General features: G+C 40.9%; 1 protein-coding gene across 1 annotated transcript in view; it reads left to right on the plus strand.

Moving 5' to 3' along the window:
- Window positions 1-18,458: 18,458 nt before the first annotated feature.
- The window catches only part of LOC147906312 (uncharacterized), a 92,746-nt gene continuing 89,812 nt past the window's right edge, over window positions 18,459-21,392 (plus strand). Inside the window, exons 1-3 of the mRNA XM_087377962.1 lie at window positions 18,459-18,855; window positions 19,468-19,595; window positions 19,695-19,818. Of these exons, the coding sequence (XP_087234088.1) occupies window positions 18,696-18,855; window positions 19,468-19,595; window positions 19,695-19,818 (412 nt within the window). The 5' untranslated portion in view covers window positions 18,459-18,695. The remainder of the gene's footprint in view (window positions 18,856-19,467; window positions 19,596-19,694; window positions 19,819-21,392) is intronic.

Genomic DNA, 21,392 nt, shown 5'->3' on the forward strand with positions numbered 1-21,392 from the left:
CCGACAACCCCCCACTTTTGCCTCGATCGGTTGCCTACTAGATGTATTCTGGTTTTCACATCGTGCTTTCGCTCTTTGTTGTGAATTTTGACTCCACTGTGCACCTCAAGACCCCCCATGCGATCGGTAAAGAGAGAGGAGAGAGAAGATAGAGAAGAGAGAGAGAGGAGAGAGAATGAGAGTAGCAAGAGTAGAGAGAGGGGATAAAAACTGACCATAGTTAGTTAGGGACCATAGGTTAGGCTAGCTTGAATAAATCACACCTTTAAAAAAAAAGGGCAGCCCATAAGTTATCCTAACTAACGATAGTTAGGGACGTTAGGTTAGGTTAGATTAGCCAACCCTCTCAATTTATTTATTTATTTATTTTTAAAGGGAGAAGGCACCTTTATTGAGAAATAGCTGATTTTGCCCCTTCTTCGAGGGCCTATATATTGATTGTTTAGAGGCCAAATCACACCCATTTGAACCCAAATTTCACGCATGTAAAGATTTATATTAGAAGAACTTTGTTGGATCTTTTTGCCATCATTTTGGGCCCAGTAGTCACCACCACGTAGGCACTAATTTCTACCCATCGATCGCATATTTTCACCATTTTCAAGCTACAAAGGTCGAATCAATTGCGGACTTTGCAGTCAGATGCACTCGCTAGAAATCCACAATTAAACATTGTGTATACACCTGAGATCATGATGAAGGCTAGCACCTGCCTACTTTTGAGAACTTTCTTCTACCCTTGCCACTCCCCAAGAATTCAACCTCTCCCTATCAACAAGCATCATGGAGGACCGAGGGCCTAATGAAGAAGTACTAAATGAGGATATGCATCCCAAAGATTTCTTCAATCAACGACACAACAACATGGAGCACCGTGGAGGATCAAGGGTTTGATTATGGAGTACAAAATGATGATCGACATCTTAAATATTTATTCAATCAACGACACAACAATAACAACGATGTCGAAAATGGAAGAAGACACTTTGCTAAATTGGAAATGCCAAAGTACAATGGACGAGGGGATCCTCTGAGATTCCTTTAACTCTTTGATGTAGCATGTTGTGCTGGCAATGACCAATCAAATGAAACTAAAGGTGCCTTGCTTCCCATGGCCTTAATCGACGAGGCTGCAGAATGGTACCTAGACCTTCTCATAGAGGAAAGAGCCACATGGGCACTACTATCCAAGCAATTCAGAAGGACGTTCCAAACCAAAAGGCTATAGGATGACCCCACCCTCCAACTAGGAAATATGGAAATGCACAAAAAAGAGAAAGTTAGAACATACTTCAGAAGAATGAGGAGATCGGTAGTTAAGTGTGGTCCTTGCCCTAATGACAAGTACTTCATTGCATGGTTCATCTCTAGACTCAAAAATTCCATTCACAAAGATATGAAAAAAGTCAGCAACTATGTGCATTTTAGTGACGCTAATGAAGCTGCAATTGACATCAAGGATGGCATGACTAACTATGGCAATGATAGTGATGACTATATATCAAGTCATCACAACAAGAAATCTTACAAGAAGGGAAGCACTTTCACAAAGGATCGCACCACTGAGGATTGAGTGGAAGCCATGGCCTTAAGGGTGAAGGAGGAAATGATGCAAGCCATTGAGCAAAAGTTGTGCACCTCTCAGTCACCCCAACGCCCAAGAAGAAAGAATGTATGGTGCCCATAAAGTATGACCAACCACACGGCCAATGAGTGCCAGTAGAAGTGGCCCAAACCCCAAGGTTATGGTGTGCCATTTGCAAAGTTGTAGGCCATGAAGTCAACACATGCTTCTACAATATGAGGGTTGCATGATCTCGGTGGGTTGCATGACCTCAGTTGCAACCGTAACAATATGCACCAATTTTAGTTTACAAGTAGCGAGCATGTGCAACCAATGTACAAGTGCCACGTCTGAATCCCATCCCTGTGAGGACACAAGTTCCTCAACCACTGAGAAATCCCAATCCTTCACAGTATCCTAGAGCCCTTAATCTTGCTTTAACAGTCCCAATGCAACAACTCATATTGAGGAATTGCAACCGCAACATGAGTTTGAACGTACGTACCTCATGTACTACATGGATGGTGCCAAAGGACTCATTCTGGTGTATGCCAATCAAGTAAGACCAACCACATATCAAGAACCCATCAAGTGTTTCGAATGTGGATAAAACCATTGGATTGTTGAATGCCCACACGAAGGTATCCCAAGTACTTTCCAACTTGTGTGTTAAGATTGTGGAGTTGGGCATGCATGCATGGATTGCCAACTTAGAGCAAAGCCTCAACCGCCCCATGAAGCAAAGCCGGATGTATCCCTTGGAATCATTGGCATCAAGAGTCACAATGTGGCAACACAAGCTATAGCATCCCATCCAGTACTAGTAATAACAAGGAAGCAGAAGGAAGTTGCATGTCAAAAACTAATTTTTGCTTAGAAAGCAAAATGCTCAAAAGCCACACAAGCCTTGCTAGTCCCGAAACAAAGTGCGGCGATGTTAAATACATCTCCCCCCAATGTTCTTCAAGAAGCAAAGGAAGTCTACCCCAATCTTGAAGTGGAGAAAGCTTGGTATTAAGCCTTGAAGGGATGGGTTAGAGATAAACTATAAAAACTCGAGGTAGACCAAAGGGTAGTGAACCAACACCGCACATTATCAACATGGTGATTGAAGCCACCACAAGGGTAAGGGATGTACATGCAATTGGATGGAGCTACCCTAGCCACCTTAATCACCTGCCCCACCATGATGTCAATTGGAACCTTATTGAGAATACGATGTGGGAAAATTTCAAGCGTTGAATAGAATTGGCACAATGTTTCCCACCACCTGAAGACGAAGGTGAAATTTGGTGCTAGGGATGACATAAAAAATGTCACCATCCTATTAGAGCATATAACTCTTTGGCCAATACCTTGCAATATTGGGCGGAGGGGAAAGTGTCAATATTCTTGCAAAGGATCTCTATGAAGAAGGGGGCCTCCCACCAATGAGGAATGCCACATTCACATACGCCTCACCAACCACACCATAATGAATCTCTAGTGCTTAAATTTATTGTTTACAATCTTTGAGGCTTTTCTGCAACTCATTGTTTATGTCTGATGTGGCATGGATCTGCTCATCTTTAAGCAACATGCTTTCGTTTAAGAGCACCGTTTCTTTTTTTAGATAATCACAAGAGAATTGCATTTGGGAGAGGGATAGCTCAACCTCTTCCTTTCTACTCAAGGCATCAGATAGCTGAAGGTCTTTTTCTTATAGGAGAATTGTAGGCCATGCTTTCCTTGAGCTTATGAATCTCATTCTCTACCCTCTGTAACTTGGTTTAGAGTGATCAGATCGTTTGTCTTTCCATTTCTCATTGTTGCTCATTTGATGCCATGCTAGCAAACAATTTTGACCATTGTTGCAATTGCTGACTATGATGCTATATGATTTGGAATGTGGTATTTCCTTGCTTGTATTGAGTATATAGTTTTATCCCATACCCTGACCTTTATCATGAATGGCAACTTATTGTAGAGTGTCACTAGAGATGATTTGTGGTTGTGGCAATGGAGCTGTAGAGTCATCAACATTGTTGACTTGTGATTCTTGAAGAGATACACTATTTGGCCCACTTGTAAAGTCATTGTGAAGCATGGATACCTCTTGGATTTCTTCCCTCAAGTTAAACTATTGTGGCATCAGTTCTAAACTGAGTTGCAAAATTCTTTAGTGGAGTTCCACATTGTCAACCTCAGGAATTTGCTTGGATTGTTGTCCATCCATGTCATCCATACTGAGAGTGGTGGATATGTAATTTGTTAGTAGCAAGAATGTGTATTGATCCCAATCCTATACTTTTTCCTTGCCAAGGAATGTAAGATTTTTTATAGACATGTAAATTTTCCTTACTCCAGTATGATTGAAAATTTCAGCCACAAACTTGGCTGCTTCTCTGCATAATGATCTAGAATCATATCATGGCATATTCCCCCACCTTCTAACTTTGTGATTGGAGCCTTAAGATCATAGAGGCTAAATTTGGAACATTATAGAAGGAAAATGTAAGTAAAAAAGGGGGAAATTGATGGAAAAAATATGGAAAGAGGTTTAAGATCATAGAATCTAAGGAGGGTAAAGCTTAAATTAAATCTACAAAAGTAAAACTAAATAGGAATGTGTTAAAGGGAAGGGTGAATCTGGGGGTGTGTAGGGAGGAAGTGTTAGTGCATTTGGGAAACCAATGAGAGCTTTGAGGATTGAGAAACTTTTGGGGGAGAAAAAAAAGGATAGAGAAGGAAAAATAATAGGAGTCTAGGATAGGAAAAAGGTACCAAAGCATAGTATAAAAGTAATGAGAGTAATAAGGAATAGCAAGTAAAAAATCTAATCAAGAATTTTAATTAGAATAAACCTTTAAGGGGAATTATAAATATAAAAGGGGGAAAGTATAAATTATAAATATAGAAGGAGGAGTGAATGGAGCTCCCACACTTGCGAAGTGGTCAAATGTCATTGGAGACATCCTCATGTCAGATGCAACTACCTCATTGTAATAAGTCTGCCCACAGCCCTTGTGAGCCACACAGATAGAGATGAAGAAGCCAAGAAGAGATGGAGAAAAAAGAGGGTGATGAATTGGTATAGTGGAAAGAGAAGGATGAGGAATTGAGGGAGGAGGGATGGAAGAAAGTAGAGGGATAGTAGAGGATGACAAGGAGAAGAGCATGAGATAAGAGAGGGTCGAGTTGTGAAGAGAGTTTGGGAGGTTGATAACAAAGCTAAACAAAGTGGAGAAGTTGGAAAACAGAGAGAGCACTATACCAAAAACACAATGTTTAGAGAGAGAGAGAGAGAGAGGGGGGGGGAGGGAGGGAGGGAGCAAGAGAGAGCATGCGAGAGAGAGAGAGAGAGAGGCCTCGTGGGCCTATGGGACAAAAAAGTACACTAAAAATAAAACTCATACAAGCCTCAGTGGGTTGAAGCAAAGGGCATTCTAGGGCCCTTGCTGAGTACTAATCTCAGCTAACAAAATCATAATTATGAATAATAATAATCAACTGCAACTGCATAGTGGACTAGATCAATCTATCCAATATAGGTACAAACTGAAAAACAAGTCAATCTTGGTGCTTAGACTCAAAAACAGAATTAGAAACTAAAGCCTGGTATAACGATGGCTCTTTGATGGGCTACGAAGATGTCTCATATCTATGTCTGTCGAGTTGCCTCACGTTGCGGTGGGGGGCATGGTCTCCTCACTCTCTCAACTCTCTGAGCTATGTCCAAAGTGACCCCTCGTCTCTATTGGTCACCCCCGAGGAAAGCTATGATAGGTTGGACCTCAATAGAGTGGACTCTGGGGACTCTCTGTCATGCATGTGGTCTCTGCATCCCTCTCTCGATGCTACTATGTCAGTTGCAAATCCAGATTGCTCTCATGTTGGCTCCTCCTCCACTCCATTGTGCCATGGGGCTGACTCAAATACATAGAAGTATGTAACATGTCACTGTGGCTAGTCATCCTCTATGTCATGTGGTGGTCTGGCCATCCCTGCTACACTCTAATTTGTCACAGTACTGTCTCCCTGTGTCGAAGGATCTCCATCAGATAAAGCCCGATACAGACCTGGTCATGGAACTAGATCAGCCGTCGTGATAAAGGGTTGAAGCCACTCTCCTCTAAGTAGAGACAGTGGTGGCACCCCCGAATCTCATAGTAGGCTGGGTGAACACAAAAGAAATGCTCCTATGTCTTAACTAACCCCAGTGTACATAGTGTGCAGACCCATCGCTCTCTAGGTATACCTGCTACTCTCCTTGCCTCGATCCTCATGGGACAAAACCCACATCTGACCAATGAGCACCCTCGAGATACTGGGGTATGATGATGAATCTCTCTCTAGTACCGATCCATAGATCTTGGCCAATGTGTGGCCAATCATGAGGGTGCGATATTTTCTAGTGTCCATGAGGTCTCCTGCTTTGTCTATCAGAGGTAGAGAGAGAGAGAGAGAGAGAGACTCCACAACTGTGGGATGATAATAGCTTTGTGTGATAAAAAAACAAAGAGACTAGGAAGGACAGTTTGAAATAACGGCCCCTACTAAATGAACTTTTCATGATAATTGTTTGGCCATAACTCTACCTATTCCTTTATAATATTCTTTCTTACTAGCTCCACTACGTGTTAGCACTTGACAAAGAAATGTCAATGGCACCACTTTTTGAACCGCCTAACCATGCTTTGACCCACTTGTAATTACACATTAAGGGCTCAAAGGGAGTTACATGTTAATAAATTGGTAGTGTATGTAGCCAACCAAGCAGGGTCTAAGGCCAAGGATTCTAAAAAATCTAGATACCCTAAAAAATCTAAGGCTAGGGAAATTGGTTGGGAAAAGGGAAATCCATTAATGTGGTAGCTAGGGATATTCCTAATAGAGCCCCTAACAAGGTTAATCAAGATGGCTTAAAGCAAGAACAAAAATGGCCAAAGCAGGGGCCAGTTGACTCGCTCATTTGACATAACCATGAGGAGCAAGTTTTGGAAGAAAAGTTGTCTACCAAAGAACTCATTCCTAGGTTTAGATGTCTCCAACGAGTCAATTTCAACAAGAGAACCTCTTATGTTCCATCGAGAAATTCAAGGACACACAACATGTTTTAAAGAGTACTAAATAATCATTTGGGTTTTCAGCCCACAAAAAATAGGCAATTCATCATTTTTTGTCTACAACAAGGATAATGCAACAAGAAGAAGAAAGATCACAATACCTAAGGAAATTTTTTAACTATTGGGGATTTTGCTCTCAGTGGTACATCAAGTTGTTGATGAGAGCAAAGAAGACTACCAATACCAAAGTAAGGAGGTACAATGCTTGAGTGTCTCCCTCCTCAACCTCCTTAACCTCTTCTAGTCTCTAAAAGGTTTCCTCCTGTCATGTTCACTTGGCATTAGCTTGCCTTAGATAGCAATCTCCATGAGGACCTCATAGTAGCACCAAGATCCAAACTCCCAAGTCTCTTAGTAAATCAAGAATGGGAAAAATCAAAGGATGAAGTGAAGCCAGAATTTCTACCAGCCGCATGGCTCTAAATAGTCTAGCGATATGTTTTTGGTGACCAATTTTCCTTCCAAATATAATAATGACATGTAGATCATAATGTGGTACAAATGGTTGATATGGAGGAAATGGAAGCCATGGATGAAACATAGAGCATTGAAGACATTCCTATTAGAAGTTATTTATGATGTAGTGGAAATTTTGATCTCTATTGGTAGAAATATTTTATAGCAACTTCATCTGATACTCTAGTGAAAAGTTATGGATTTTTTAGGTTTAGACATACCATCATAAAGTACTGTTGAGAAGGTGCACTCAAAATATGCCAATTCTACAAACTAAATTCTAGCTATATGATGTTGAAGATTTTTCCAAAAATGTTAGCCTTTTCATTGCTACTATTAAAGAATTAGGCCAAAAGTTAAGACCTCTTGAACAATTTCCATAGAACTTCAAATTTGTGAAGTGTGGGCCTTCATCAAAAGCATGTGTTAGGGCCATATGCCGATTGATGGTGTAACCCAAGGACTACCACATGCTAGTTATAGGGCTACCATGTGTCCACAATATGAGTTGCCATGTGGCTTCAAAGTGGACTACCCTATGGCTTCAATGTGAGGGATGCCATGTGGGGTCAAATCTTACAAGCTGAGGCTGAAAACATTATTTTATGTTTTCTCTTCATCATCATCACTACAGAGGTGGGTGTCTACATGTGCTCTATAGGGTCATGGGAGATGGGAGGTGGGTACACACACACACACACACAGAGGTAGGGACATGAGGGGAATTGGAGAGTGCAAAGAGGGGGTTCGAGGAGGGTGAGTGTAGCAAAGAGAGGAGTTGAGGGAGAATGAGTCATGGTGGTGAAGGGGAATAACAAGTCGTGGGGTTGTGCAAAACTCCCAACGAGGTGATGTAGGTGAGTGTGAGAGGGAGTGTTGGGTTGGGGTTAACAAACAAGTTGTGATGGGTGCATAAGGAGAGATAAGTCAGGGGTAGCACGAGGATATGGAGGCAGTTTGGGCATTGGCAGAGGTGGAGGTGGAAGCTGCCATTGTGTTTAAGGGACTTGGTGAACTTTATGGATTGAAATTGGCACATTGCTGGTCTTATGGATCACACGAATCACTAGGTCCAAGGTCCTTGTACCAATTAAAATGACTGAGGTGTGCCATCATTTGTTAATGTTGCGGGGCATTCCCACCAATTGATTTGTAAGTTAACTGTCCAGCACCAAGTTCTTCCATGGATTACCTATTCATACAAAGCACCTGCAACCATAACATAACATGTACTAGCCATCCTATGATTATTCACCACCACTATGGGCAATTCCACAAAACCTATTGCAGGCACGATCTATCCATTCATTGCGTGTACCATGTCAGGACTAGGTTTACGTATTACCTTAGACGTCAGGAGATGGGTGCACACCTCATAGGATATGAGGTTATGATTTGCCCCTGGATCCACAAAAGCTTTTGTAGAGAAAATAGTCTAATTGCATTGTTGAAAGTCCACCTGTACCCTAGCCGGGAGCAATAATGAGATCATCCATGGGGTTTAACCCTTCCATAGAGCCTTGCAAATTGTCACTAGCCCTAAGTTTTTTGCCTTGGCTTGCTAGGCTCTAGCTTCTTCTATCACTTGCCACTTCACAGGTGCAACCTCTTTCTTCATTTCTCTTTCTTGATAAATGGCTTGCAACATTTGAAGTGTTAGGGGACCATAGTAGCATTTGATCTTACTACCATTGATGTAACCATACATCTCAACTCCATTAAGGATCACAATTTAGCATGACCCTTGTGGTGTGATTTCCACAACTATATGGACCCATACCACTATATTTCATCTTAAATTTTGTATTTCTTATGCTATAGAATAATGCAAGGTTGCTTTCCCATAGGTCCTTATTGAGTTAGTGGTCAAACTACTTCTTGAGGCAGAATTTCTCGACCATAATGCCATACGCCGCTCTTAACCTTGTCTCCTCGAGCTTTTCCAGCTCTAAACTTTTTGGAATTACCTCATCTAATAATCTATCTCTAATCACAACTCTAATGCTGGAAACCATGAATTCCATTGGCATGACTTCTTTGACCCAAACCGCTAGGTTACAAGGCATGCAATTGGTAGTGCACTACCTTATATGCCATTCAATATGCCCAAAGTGCCACGGTGAGTTTATGTCCCCACTCATTACGACTAGCCTCCGCCATACATGTTAAAATCTTATTTAAGCTCTCAGCTTATCCATTTGCTGACGGGTAGCAAGGTGTGGATTTCCTATTAGATGATGAGGAACTTGCTCTCATCAGTATGAAAATTGTATCATTAACAAAGTGTGTCCCTCGATCAATCACAATTTCAAGTGGGAGGCCGAGGTGTGATATGATGTTCTCATACAAGAACTTAGCGGTCGTTCTCGCATCAGCTTTCTAGTGACCTTGGCTTCTACCCACATTGTAAAATAATATCTGGCCATAATGATATAGCAGGTCTGAGTTCCTTTAGCTGTTGAACTAATTGACCCCACAAAATCAAAACCCCATTTTCCAATAGTTCTATAAGAACTCTTGTTAGAGGCATATAGTCTTGGCTGTAAGGTATGGAGACTCATTGGCAAGTATCGCAGCACTTTAAACTAAGCAGCATTTGCAAAGAGCATGGGCCACCATAATCCTACTTGCATTTGAGAGATCTCAACAACAGAAGTGGAATAGAAGAAGGTGAGAGAAAGGGAGAGCCAGAAGAGAGAGCCACACATGTTTTGGTGGGTGCAAGACACCATAATCTTCTATGTCATCCATATATAATTGTGTTTGGGTATTGTACATAATCGGGATTAAGGTACAGTGGCCGGATTCTGTGCTAGCTGAATAGCACTCATGGAATCACTATGCAATGTCAGTACACCTGTATGAATCCCCAAATCTCCCACTAGCCAATCAAGCCATATCGCCTCCTTGCAACTCTTTATGGCTGCAACATACTCAGCCTCTGTGGTAGATAAAGCAATGCACTTTTGTGCATGATACATCCACGAAAATGCACCATCTGCAAAGGTGAACTCATAACCAGAAGTGGATCTCCTGCTATCCACATGCCCTACATAGTCTGAATCTATGTACCCAAGTACACGCATCTCTCCTCTGCCAAAGCATATGCACATCTCCTTGGTACCCTTCATGTGTCTCATGATACACTTAAGTGCCTCCCAATGCCTCTTTCCTGGATTATCCATGTACCGGCTAACAACTCCCACTGCAAATGCAATGTCTAGTTTAGTAGCATACATAGAACTCCCAACTGCTGATGCATAAGGAACCTTGACCATCATGGCCCTCTCCTCATCTGATTTGGGACTATTATCCTGACTCAGTTTCACATATAGAGGCAATAGAGTACTTATTTCCTTCCCCTCCTCCATATTGAAACGTTGCAACAATTTTGTAACATACTCCTTCTATGAAAGCCAAAGGACTTTCCTACTCCGATCATGCGTAATGCGCATACCAAGTATATGACCTACAGGACCTAAATCCTTCATGCCAAAGGCCTCATGCAACTTGGCCTTCAATGCATCTAGCTCATAAGTGTTCTTGCTAGCCGATAGCATATCATCCACATAAAGTGCCAGGAGTATGAGGCTATTATCCTTAGGCCTTTTAATGTAGGGGCAGTGATCAATCTCACTTCTTCTGAAACCTTGGGACTGAATGAAAGCATCAAACTTCTAATACCATTCTCTAGGCACTTGCTTAAGTCCATAGAGACTCTTTTTCAGCTTGCAAACCAAACATTCTTTGCCCTTTTCTTCAAAGCCTTCTGGCTATACCATGTAACTTTCCTCATATGCAGATCTCCATGAACTAGAGTCCATGGTCATTTGCCATCAATGATCAATTCTTTCAATGAAAAAGTAATTCCCATAGGCCCATATACTAACATATACATGTGCTTATAATAAAGCTGAAAGACAAAATGTAAATGATCATAGATGCAAGTTAAAAGGCAAAATGTAAATAGAGAGATGCATGAATAAACAATTTAACTTTTATGCCAATCACATCCCAATGAAATCTCTTGCTCCTCCCGAGTCACATGGGATCCATAAGAGTGTGCCTTGCTTATAGCATCTTGGCACCAATCTCTTAAAATGTCCTTGTTAATTAATTTACTTGTTGGCCATTTATTGAATGCTAAAGAAAACACCTTATATGTTTTCAAAAGGCCAACAAAGAGTGTAATTTGAAGATGTTATCGATGAAGAATCTCCAACAATTACAATCTTTGTTGAATATTTGAGAACAAACACAAATTTTATTCAAAGATGAAAATGAAGATGAGCTCACTTGCATGTATAAGCTTGTGTTATGTTGTTAAGTCACCAAAACACAATGCATTTGATTCAAAGTCCATGAATCAATGCTACTTTGGACTATCTTGATGAAGAGGGCTTTGTTGAAAAGAAGCTTCATCTACATCAACAAACGTCTTATACAAGAGGAGCAAAGAAGAAAAGGGCACAAGATCGTAGCAGAGGCCAACATAAAAATGTAAATGGGTAGACTATAAAGATAAGAAATTCTTTATCTAGAGCCGAATGCTCCCTAACCTCACTAAAATTTGCTATGTAGCATGTGGGACAATCATTTCTTTGTGCCTTGCTTTATGGGATTACAATAAGAATTATGATTATCACTAAACAATTTCTTGAAGAGCTTTAAAGGAAGCAAGTTGTATTTTACTCATGGATTCATTGAACCCATGAAAGAGCCTACACATATTATATGGGTACCTATGGTTGTCCATAGTTAGACCAAAGACAAACACATACAGAAGAGTACAAGGATTGAGGGGATTGATAGTATAATTGCACCCATTTTTACAACCATACATCACTACAAATAAAGATAGATGAGCACGTTCATTGTAAATGCATTTGCGGTTTTGACTATAATTGTCTACATTATAGCATCCAATTGTACATTACAGTTGCAGCTTTGACTGCAATTGTCTACATTATAGCATGTTTTTTCCCTTATCAAAATATGATTATGCTAGAGCATCCATAGGGAAGGTTGAGAATATCATGTTTTCTAGCACTATGCAATGATATCTATAAATATCCATAGCAAGGAGATGAGATGAGGTAGATGTAGGCATAAATTCTCAACTTTTCAGAAGGATGCCATCCTTCTTTTGGACGTGTCTACTACATGTGAGATGTGTCTGTACAATGGATAATAGAGATGGCCAAGATGGATACACATGTTGCTTGCATGGTGGTGGCCATAGCATGGAAGACTATGTCATGCACCAACCTTTTTGTTTTTTACAATAGGAATCATAGATATAGAATAATATGGCTGGCAACTAGAAGGGACCTTGACAATAGAGGAGCATTTACTTATTCATCATGGGACAACCCACACAAAGTGTGCATCACAATATGTGGAGGCCAAGTAATTCTTCAAAGAGTTAAAGCTTGAAAAGGGGTGGACATAAGATCATTAACCTCTCATCTATTTATTCACCTTCATAGTAGCATAACAATTCTAGGCCACCTGATGAAGCCCCTAATAGGATTTTACTAAGGTTAATAACTCTGTCTGTCTGTCTCTCTCTCTCTCTCTCTCTCTTTGTGCTTGTGATTACACCCCTTTAGTTATAGCCTTAGGGCCCTTTCTATTTTTCCCACGTACCACAAGGCTAACTAGGACATTTGGGAGGATCCCTTTATAGCTACACACATTCAGGACTTGGCTAGCCCCCAGTGAGCTTCCTATGAACTTCAACTTCTATAGAGATCACTCCTTATGGAGGGATTCATAGACCCTCCAAGCTAATTCTTCGAGGATATTAATTGGGTAGTTCCATGTTTCATTATCATGGCATTGCCCTTTGACTCACTTCAATGGTCGCAAAGCAATTTTCTCATTCTTTTGGTTTTTCCATCTTTCTAAGAAGTTTTCCACCCTAAATAAATCACAGATTAGACCACTCCATCCCTGTTATGGCTATCATATAAGCTCTTTTTTCCCCTTATTACTTGCAAAACCAACAACTCCCATTGCTCCAAAATTGCCTGTCTTACTCAAGCACTTCTCTTACTCTTTTTCCACTGCTTATTTGACAATTCTAAAACATTACTAGTCCTTTTCGAGTAAACAGTAGGTCATCACACTAGGTGATGACCTATTGTCTTACCTAGTGTGTTGTATCCTAGTGGGGCAAAGGTGGATACACACACACACACACACACACACACACACACACACACACACTTACTATTCTCATTTTTCTTTTGCATCCATTTAATTTCTAATTTTCCCTTTTCCTATTTTTTATAATTCCTTTTCCTTCTATCTCACAAACACTCCCTAATTTTTCATGATTCCTCCTAAATTTTTTTGAATTTCTTTCTTAAAGCTCTCTCTCTCTCTCTCTCTCTCTCTCTCTCTCTCTCTGTGTGCATCTTTAACCAATTTTCTCCTATTTTTTCCTCTTCCTTCCCCATAATTTTCCCTGATTTCACTTGATTTCACCCCAATTGTTTTTATCATATTTTTAAAACTAACTTCTTTTCCAAATTGTCTTTAGGCCCCTCTTTTAACATCTTTGAAGTCCACATTGAGTTGTTTAAGTCTGTGTTTAAGCTACTATTTTATTGTGACCGTGATAACAAGGGAGGGGTGTTTATGACACCTATCTTCCCAATTAAAGTTAAGTTGGTTCTTACCATGTTTTCTTGTTGGATGGTAGTAGGTTTTAGACTCTCCTCTTCAATAAAAGAGATGCTTATCAAGACTTCACCAAGCTCCTTTTTTTTTGGGCAAAAATGTTTCTTGCAAAAATACTGTTGTCATTTCGAGGTCATTTCTTATCAATGTTCTTACATACTTTATTCCGTAGGTGCTTTACCTACATATTCAAACTCTTCCTTAATTCTATAAAGTTCTCTTTCTATCCTTTATCGTGACTCTTTTGTCTTTTCACTATGCAAAAGGGGTTGTTTTCTTGTCCTCACACACGCACATTGACACACAAAATCAACACAAAGAGTGATCTTGCCTTGCCACTAGCCATCTTTGCGATTGCCTTAGAGCTATTTCTCCTCCCATTTCAACAGTTTTGCCTTTCCCAAGCTGCCTCTTCCATTGATATTCCCTTAGATGCCATGGAATTGACATGTCTTGAATGCAAACCATCTTTTGCATGGCCTTCCTACATGACGAGGTTTGATGCAAACCATCTCTTGTAAGGAAATTCTTGGAATATAAGGCACTGTGTATGGTGTGCTCATGAGTGGCAAAGCACTTCAATAGATTGAGATGACATCTTGGGGGGGCCCTCCTATCAATCCTTGTGTTTACATTGGCAGATTGTCCTTTTGATCGTATTTAGTCATGCTAGTTAGTTTTAGCTACTTAGGCCCCTTCTCCCTTGAATCCCTTGTTTAAACTCTATTAATACACGTATAATGGATGCCTTGAATCCCTTGTTTAGACTTAGTTCATACACATATAATGGATCCAATGTTAGGGGTAAGTAGATTGCATATGTGTAGTATAACCTGTCAAGAGTTTTAGCTACTCTGGCAAATAGATACTAGTTTGTTGTTGCTTTCTTGGATTCCTTTCAATTATGTAAGTACTATGGACCTCTTGTTGTCTCTTGTAGAGCTATTTCAGAAGCTGTAGGTGAGGGCCATAAGCATAATAAATAATCATGTACATGTCCCTCTTGCCCCCGACACACACACAAACAAGATTGAAAATGTATCATAGTACTTTTGACAAAATGCTATCAATGATGCCAATTCAATAGTTAAACCTAGAACCCAATGCTCAAAACTCTAAATAACTAGACTCATGATCCTAAACCTATAATTAGTGAATGTAGAATCCCTGCACTTAGAACCCAAGCCAAGTGAGCTTGGAAAGTATTGATAAGGAGTGGAGCAAAACTCGAAATAACCCAAAACTTGGAACTTCTTATCTCAGAATTTACTCCTTTGATTGCCTTTGCCCCTGCTAGAAAGGGTGAGGGGGTAATGATCTAAGGGCTCTTCCAATCCAAGAGGAACCTAGAACCTAAAACGAGTGAAACTGAAATCTAGAGTAGGTGAATCTAAATTTTGAAAAATATAGGATCCAAAAACTAGATCTTGAAGCGCATGAAATTCAAACTTCCAAAACTTGAACTTGGGATAAATAAGTAGGCAACCTTCTTCTCTTTAGTGCAAATCAAAGTTTATATACTTGTGTGTTTGTGTGTGCATGCATGTGCATGAGAGCATGCACACAAGTGTATGTGTGTGTGTATGTACGCATGTGCGCACACATGTGTGTGTGTATGTGTGTTCATTTTTTGACACTAGGGACTCTATGGAAGGACAATATTTGGAGACCCTGCCCTGTCTAAGTATCATTTCTTCCATGCTTCTCTGCAGCAATCATTCTTTGATTGCCTACATGTACGGGATTTGGATTATCCTACTTTTTTTGTCCTATAATGAGATATTTTGATGTTGTAACTACTTGTCCCCTCTTTTTTAGGGGGACAATCCTACAGTTTCTTGTACGATAATACAAATGGTTTTCACCCCCAAAAAAAAAGGTTGTGAGAGTGTGTGTGCATGTGTGCATGTGTACGTGCACCCACCTATTCACATTCACATACAACAATGCACCTCCATTCTTTAGCAAGGAGACAATCCTACAATCATCATAGATCTATTTTCCTAAACTCCTTAAGGTGAATAAAACTTACAAAGACAATGCTCTATCCTACAATCTCAATCCTTACTACATGGAATTAACTTTAGCAAGGAAACAATCCCACCATCATCACATATCTATTGAATAAATCAGTGAAGAAAACTTACAAAGATAATGCTCTATCCTACAAGGAATTCTCTTTATGGATTGTGAAGTTAAGCCTTCTCTTGTATTCCCATTGGAATCCCCTCCCCTCAAACTTCTTTATAAGTGAACTTACACATCAAATGTTTTGCTACAAATGTATAAAACATGCATGATAGTATGACCTATTGGAATAAGCATGAATATAGTAGCAAACTATATATACAAGTGTGCCAAACCTATCAAATCTAGTAATCATGAAGAAACCATTGGTTGAGTTTGTAATAGTGAACATTATGCCAGAAAAGGAGGCTTTAGTGCTTCCATTGAAAATTTGGTAAATTCAAGGAATTGTATATGTAGATGTATGTATATGTATATACCATCTATCTTCAACCTCTCTCTCTCTCTCTACACACACACACACACACACACACAATAATTTTGACTAGTAAATGTATCTCACATACAGACACTTATTTCTTTACACACACACACACACACATGTATACTTCCCTAATGATGAATTATTCTTCTATGTACACCCAGTGAAATCTCCCCTTTACACTCTTTTTTAAATCACCCCACACACCAAGGCCACTAATCCTCCCATACCTCCACCAATCCCTTCTCAACCCATGCTCTCATTCGCTCCTTATTGCACTTGTGATTTAAACGTTTTCTAAATTATCTAAGAATCCATAAGGTTGTCCATATTCCTAGGTAAAGCGATAACAAGCCGGGGAAAATAGGCATTACCTGTCTACCCAAACATAACTATGTTAGTCTAACACCTAGTTTGTTTGGATGGTGGTGGCTCGTTAGTGGACCATGACCTTGGAACCTGGATAGATTTGACATCATTTTTCAATATTGTGTTTGTCAAACTCAATATTAATAAAAATTCGTAATTTTGGTGGAAATTTTTGTCAAACTCTAGTTGTTGCATTTTTTAACTTAAATGTCTCAAAGATTTTTTTCTTATATGTTTCTCCTTTTTTAAAATTTTTATCCAATTGATGGAATTAATTGTATGGCTCAATTATCGATGACTTTTTAATCTACACAACACACACACACACATGCGCGCGTGTGTGTGTGTGCATGTGTGTATAAACGCACATGCACACACACAATCTCTCTCTCTCTCTCTCTCTCTCTCTCTCTCTCTCTCTCTCCCTCTCTCTCTCTCTATCTATATGTACTTATGTCTGTATGTACTTACCATGAAGCCAACCAAATCATATGGGAGGACCTCTTACAAGCTACAACTCCATGCATTCATGACTTGGTTGGTCTTAGTGAGCTTCCTATGAAGTTGAGCTTCTACAAAGATCGCGGCTTACGGATCTTAAAGGAGGGCTTCATTCGAACTACTCGGCTATACTCAGATCCACCTTCCCTATTCTTTGAGGATATCGATTGGGCAATTCCACGTATCATCGCACTGACTATGCACAGAGAATGGACAGGCCGAGCGAATTTAGAAAAGGTCGCATCTACACTCTATGTGATCTATAGAAGATTGAGTCAGAGGAGCACTTTGCTTTCAGATGCCCTTTGTACTACGAGATTCGAGGTCATTACCACAGTCTCTTTGGGATGGATTCAGACCCCTTTTCAACCTCTTGTCTTACCTAGTTTAGAGATGTTTGACAACTTTCATCTGTGATGCCATATGACATAGAGATCATCTGCTCAAGGTCCAAGATGAGATCATGGTGCTCAGCTAGATTCCTCTTAGAGTGTGATCATTGAGTTTTTCCAACTAGATAGCACGGACCAACATGCCCCAAGGACACGGCTTATTTGAGGCTTAAAGCGAGAGAACGACAGATCCATCATTGTTTTGAGGCATAGACTAGGCTCGGGGATCTTCCCTACCCGATAAGTGCACTTGTCCAATGTAGGGCCACACATGTTAACCATTGCCAATGTCTCATGGGTTTTATGCTATGTAGCTCGATACATGAAAGAGACCTCCTATGGGCTTGACCCGTCCTCCTACATCTAGAGGACCACCGCCGTCTCATAGATCCTTCGGTCTTCGAAGAATTTTAATAAACTCTCTCTCTCTCTCTCTCTCACTTACTCACTCACGCACTCTCTATTTCTCTCTCTTGTAGACAATGACTAATGAGGTGGTGCCCTCTAGCACTCACACACACTTATCTTTCTATGTGTTCGGTTGTTGTTTATAAATTTTAAGTATGTTCTCCTTTTCTTCTAGTTGGGACACAGGAAAGTTGTAAATCACCTTGAGATATTTTAAGTTGTGCCTATACCGCTACTATGTATAAGGAATTGAGACCTTATTTGGCATATCTTGAGACATGAATTGAATCTGAAAAACGTAGCATGGAAAAGCTAGTCTCGATAAATTATGCAAATGTAATTTATCAATCCACATCCAAGTAAAGCCTAACCAAACCCGAAGTACTGAGGTTTAGGAGAGAGTGTAGGTTAAAGAAGGAAGAATATGTGACTGAATGTGCTTTGAGCAGGAAGCTTATATAAGCACGGTTTTAGCCAGCATCGTTCTTTCTCTCTCTCTCTCACACACACACACACACTCACACACAACACAAGACATACAGTGTGAGTGAGCCTACCTGCCTTGCCCTCTGGCCGTCTTCGCGATCGCCTCAAAGCTACTGCTATTCCCATTTCGACAGCTTCGCCTGGAATCGAGCTGCCTCCATCGATTTTCTCTTGGATGCCGTGCAACCTACACGCCTTGAACGACAACCATCTCTTGTATGGCAAGTACGGTGGGCCTTGTGCCCATCACTCGTGCTTACCTTGCCAGATTTTATGACAATTACCCCTACTCGGCGCTTTGCGAAGACATCGGCTTGCTTAGCAGCTCTTTGAAAGATCACTACACGCGAATGGAGGCTGAGATCGTTTCAAAGTCAGGTGACGATTCTCGTACTGGAAATTGTTCAGAATTGTAGGATGCACGGCTTAGGGGATCGTAAGCGACTTCTGAAGGTTGCCTAGAAAATTGGCGGATCTCCCTGCTTCTTAATTGGATACAGTCTCTCTTTTGCGTCCTCTCGGGTCAGATGAGATGAGAAGCGAACGTGGATTCCAAGCTCATTGGTTTGGAGTACGTTTTGAAACCGTGAGATAGAATGCAAGGGTGCATGCATACTATTCAAACCGCGACTGAATAATTAGCCTTCTGCTCCTAATGACGTCCGCGATGGGCATATCGTAATGCAACCCATATATTTTTCCAAAGAAGTAAAGCAACCCATATTCCGCAGCTCTGACTTCGCAGATCCATACAAACAATGGGCTGGACTTATATTGTTTGATCAGCATCTAATTACCTGAAGCTATGCCCGGCCTCTGTATGAGTTAAAACTCTGCGCCTGCCTTGTGATGCTTAAATGCGGGCGGCCTTAAAACGTTCTTTGGTTGCTGTTCATTAGATTTTATAATTACTAGGTGTGTAATTGTCGAAATGTTTTCTCGTTTGTGCACATCTTCTATTTTCATACCGATCTCGATGTCTTTATGCAGGGAATGATCAGGTAGTGTCTGAATTGGAGTTTCTTCCACCTCACAAAATCGACGAGAACCTATGGAAAAATCGCGAGCAGGTTGAAGAGATACTGGGCATACTTGATGAGGCAAACTTGCCCTCCCCCGTAAGGCTTTGAATCCTCAAGCCATGCAGCTTAAATTTATCAGGATATGTCAGCTCTGTGAACGTGGTTCGTCTACTAACAGATACTTGGATATGTCAGCTCTGTGAACGTGGTTCTTCAGCAATGAAAACTGGTCTTTCGGAGATTATTAGAGAATTGACGTCGTTATTGAAGGAAATCGAGGAGTACCAAACCAAAAGCTCTGAAAAAGTTTTCAACATGGGTGAGTCATCGACATGTACCAGAGATCAAGTGCGGTCAACTACAGTTTTAAACCTGAAATCAATTAGAGCTCAAGCAAATGGAATTACTAGGATAATATGTAAGACTTATTCCTGTAATCGTGTTTCCTAGCCACAAGCCGGTCCCAATTGCTGGAATCACGTGATTTGTTTACCTGTAGAATGAGGTCGAGTCGTGTACATTCCACGTGATATGACAGGTTAATTTATGTTTCAAGGTTGCATGTGCCTTGCGTCCTGTTTAATTTAGAGTCTAAAGAGGATGGGCCTAGGATGCCAATTGCTCTAAGAACCCTGTGTAAAGGCAATGGCTGGCTTTGCTTGTATTATGCTGGGCAGGGATTTGCAAATGTTCCTTCTTGTGGAATTGCTTTGTTTCATGACCGTACAGTTTGAGGACTGTGCAGGCATAAATCACTGTCAGGAGGGGGCCTGTATTGAAATTTGCATCTTTTTCTTTATGCAGTTGTAACGCTAGAATTTTTATTACTCCCTTTTACCTTGCTCCCCTCTCTGCACCTCCTTCCCTGTCCTCTTCACTCAGCAAATGGATCATGGCATGTGATCTGTGAATTGATCTATCATTCGCATGTTTGGAATTGTAGACAAAGAGAGAGTAGCTGGAAGATATGAGTTCCAGCGGTGAATGAGACTGCTATACAATAGATGGATGTATGGGCAAGGAATGGAGGACAAACTCTTGTATTCCAAAGTAGCAAGGTTACAGAACGAGTGGAAGTACTACCAATATTAGTAGCATAGACCAGCAACACTAAGAATGGTGGAGGATCCACTAAGCGGGGAAGCGGTGCGCACGTGTCTTCTGTAAAGGGGATGCAGCCACAAGGCAGAGGTAAAATAACCTCAACTAGAAACATATGATTGCTCAGAAACCCCACTTGTTCTAGGTGCTCGTCTGCTGATGAGTCGATTCATCATTGTCTTCGGGACTGCAGGCATGCGAGAGCCATTTGGATGGGAATTGCCAGGGTCCTCAGTCCTTTTGCTCCTTCTCGTTTCTTCATGATGTGGGGATCAGTGGCTTGGTTCTCCCTTTCAGGGCCTCAGATCTTCTTTGAGTGGCAGGATGCTTCTTGGGCCATATCGATTCAACGTCACCTAGTTAAGACTTGCTCTCTGGAAGATTTGCCTATCTCCCTCTATAGACCGGTACATACTGATGTCTATAGACCGTACATACTGATGGGGATACCGCTTGGGAGATACTGGAGCATCACTGCTTGGCAGATTTGGAGGGCTAGGTGTACAGAGGCCTTAGACGGATCTCAGGTCCATCCCTCGCACACCTTGGCCAGTATTTGGGTTGACACCGTTCACACATTGATTGCTAGTTGGGCAAGCATGTAGGGTTCTTCCCGGGCAGCCTCAGCTAGGAGGGTATATTCCTTAGGAAATGGAGGGGTGCCCCTTTTTCTTAGCGACTACAACAGGGTTGAGGTGGCACTTTCAGCCTCAACCTTGCTTTCTTTCCAGCTCATTTTGAGTTTTCTGTTCCCTATTTTAGGGGGGTTTCCTCATGTACAGCATGATGTAT

Source organism: Dipteris shenzhenensis, chromosome 1 (assembly GCF_047967505.1).
Source record: "Dipteris shenzhenensis isolate YYH24624 ecotype China chromosome 1, Dip_SZ_1.0, whole genome shotgun sequence".
NCBI classification, from domain to species: Eukaryota; Viridiplantae; Streptophyta; class Polypodiopsida; order Gleicheniales; family Dipteridaceae; genus Dipteris; species Dipteris shenzhenensis.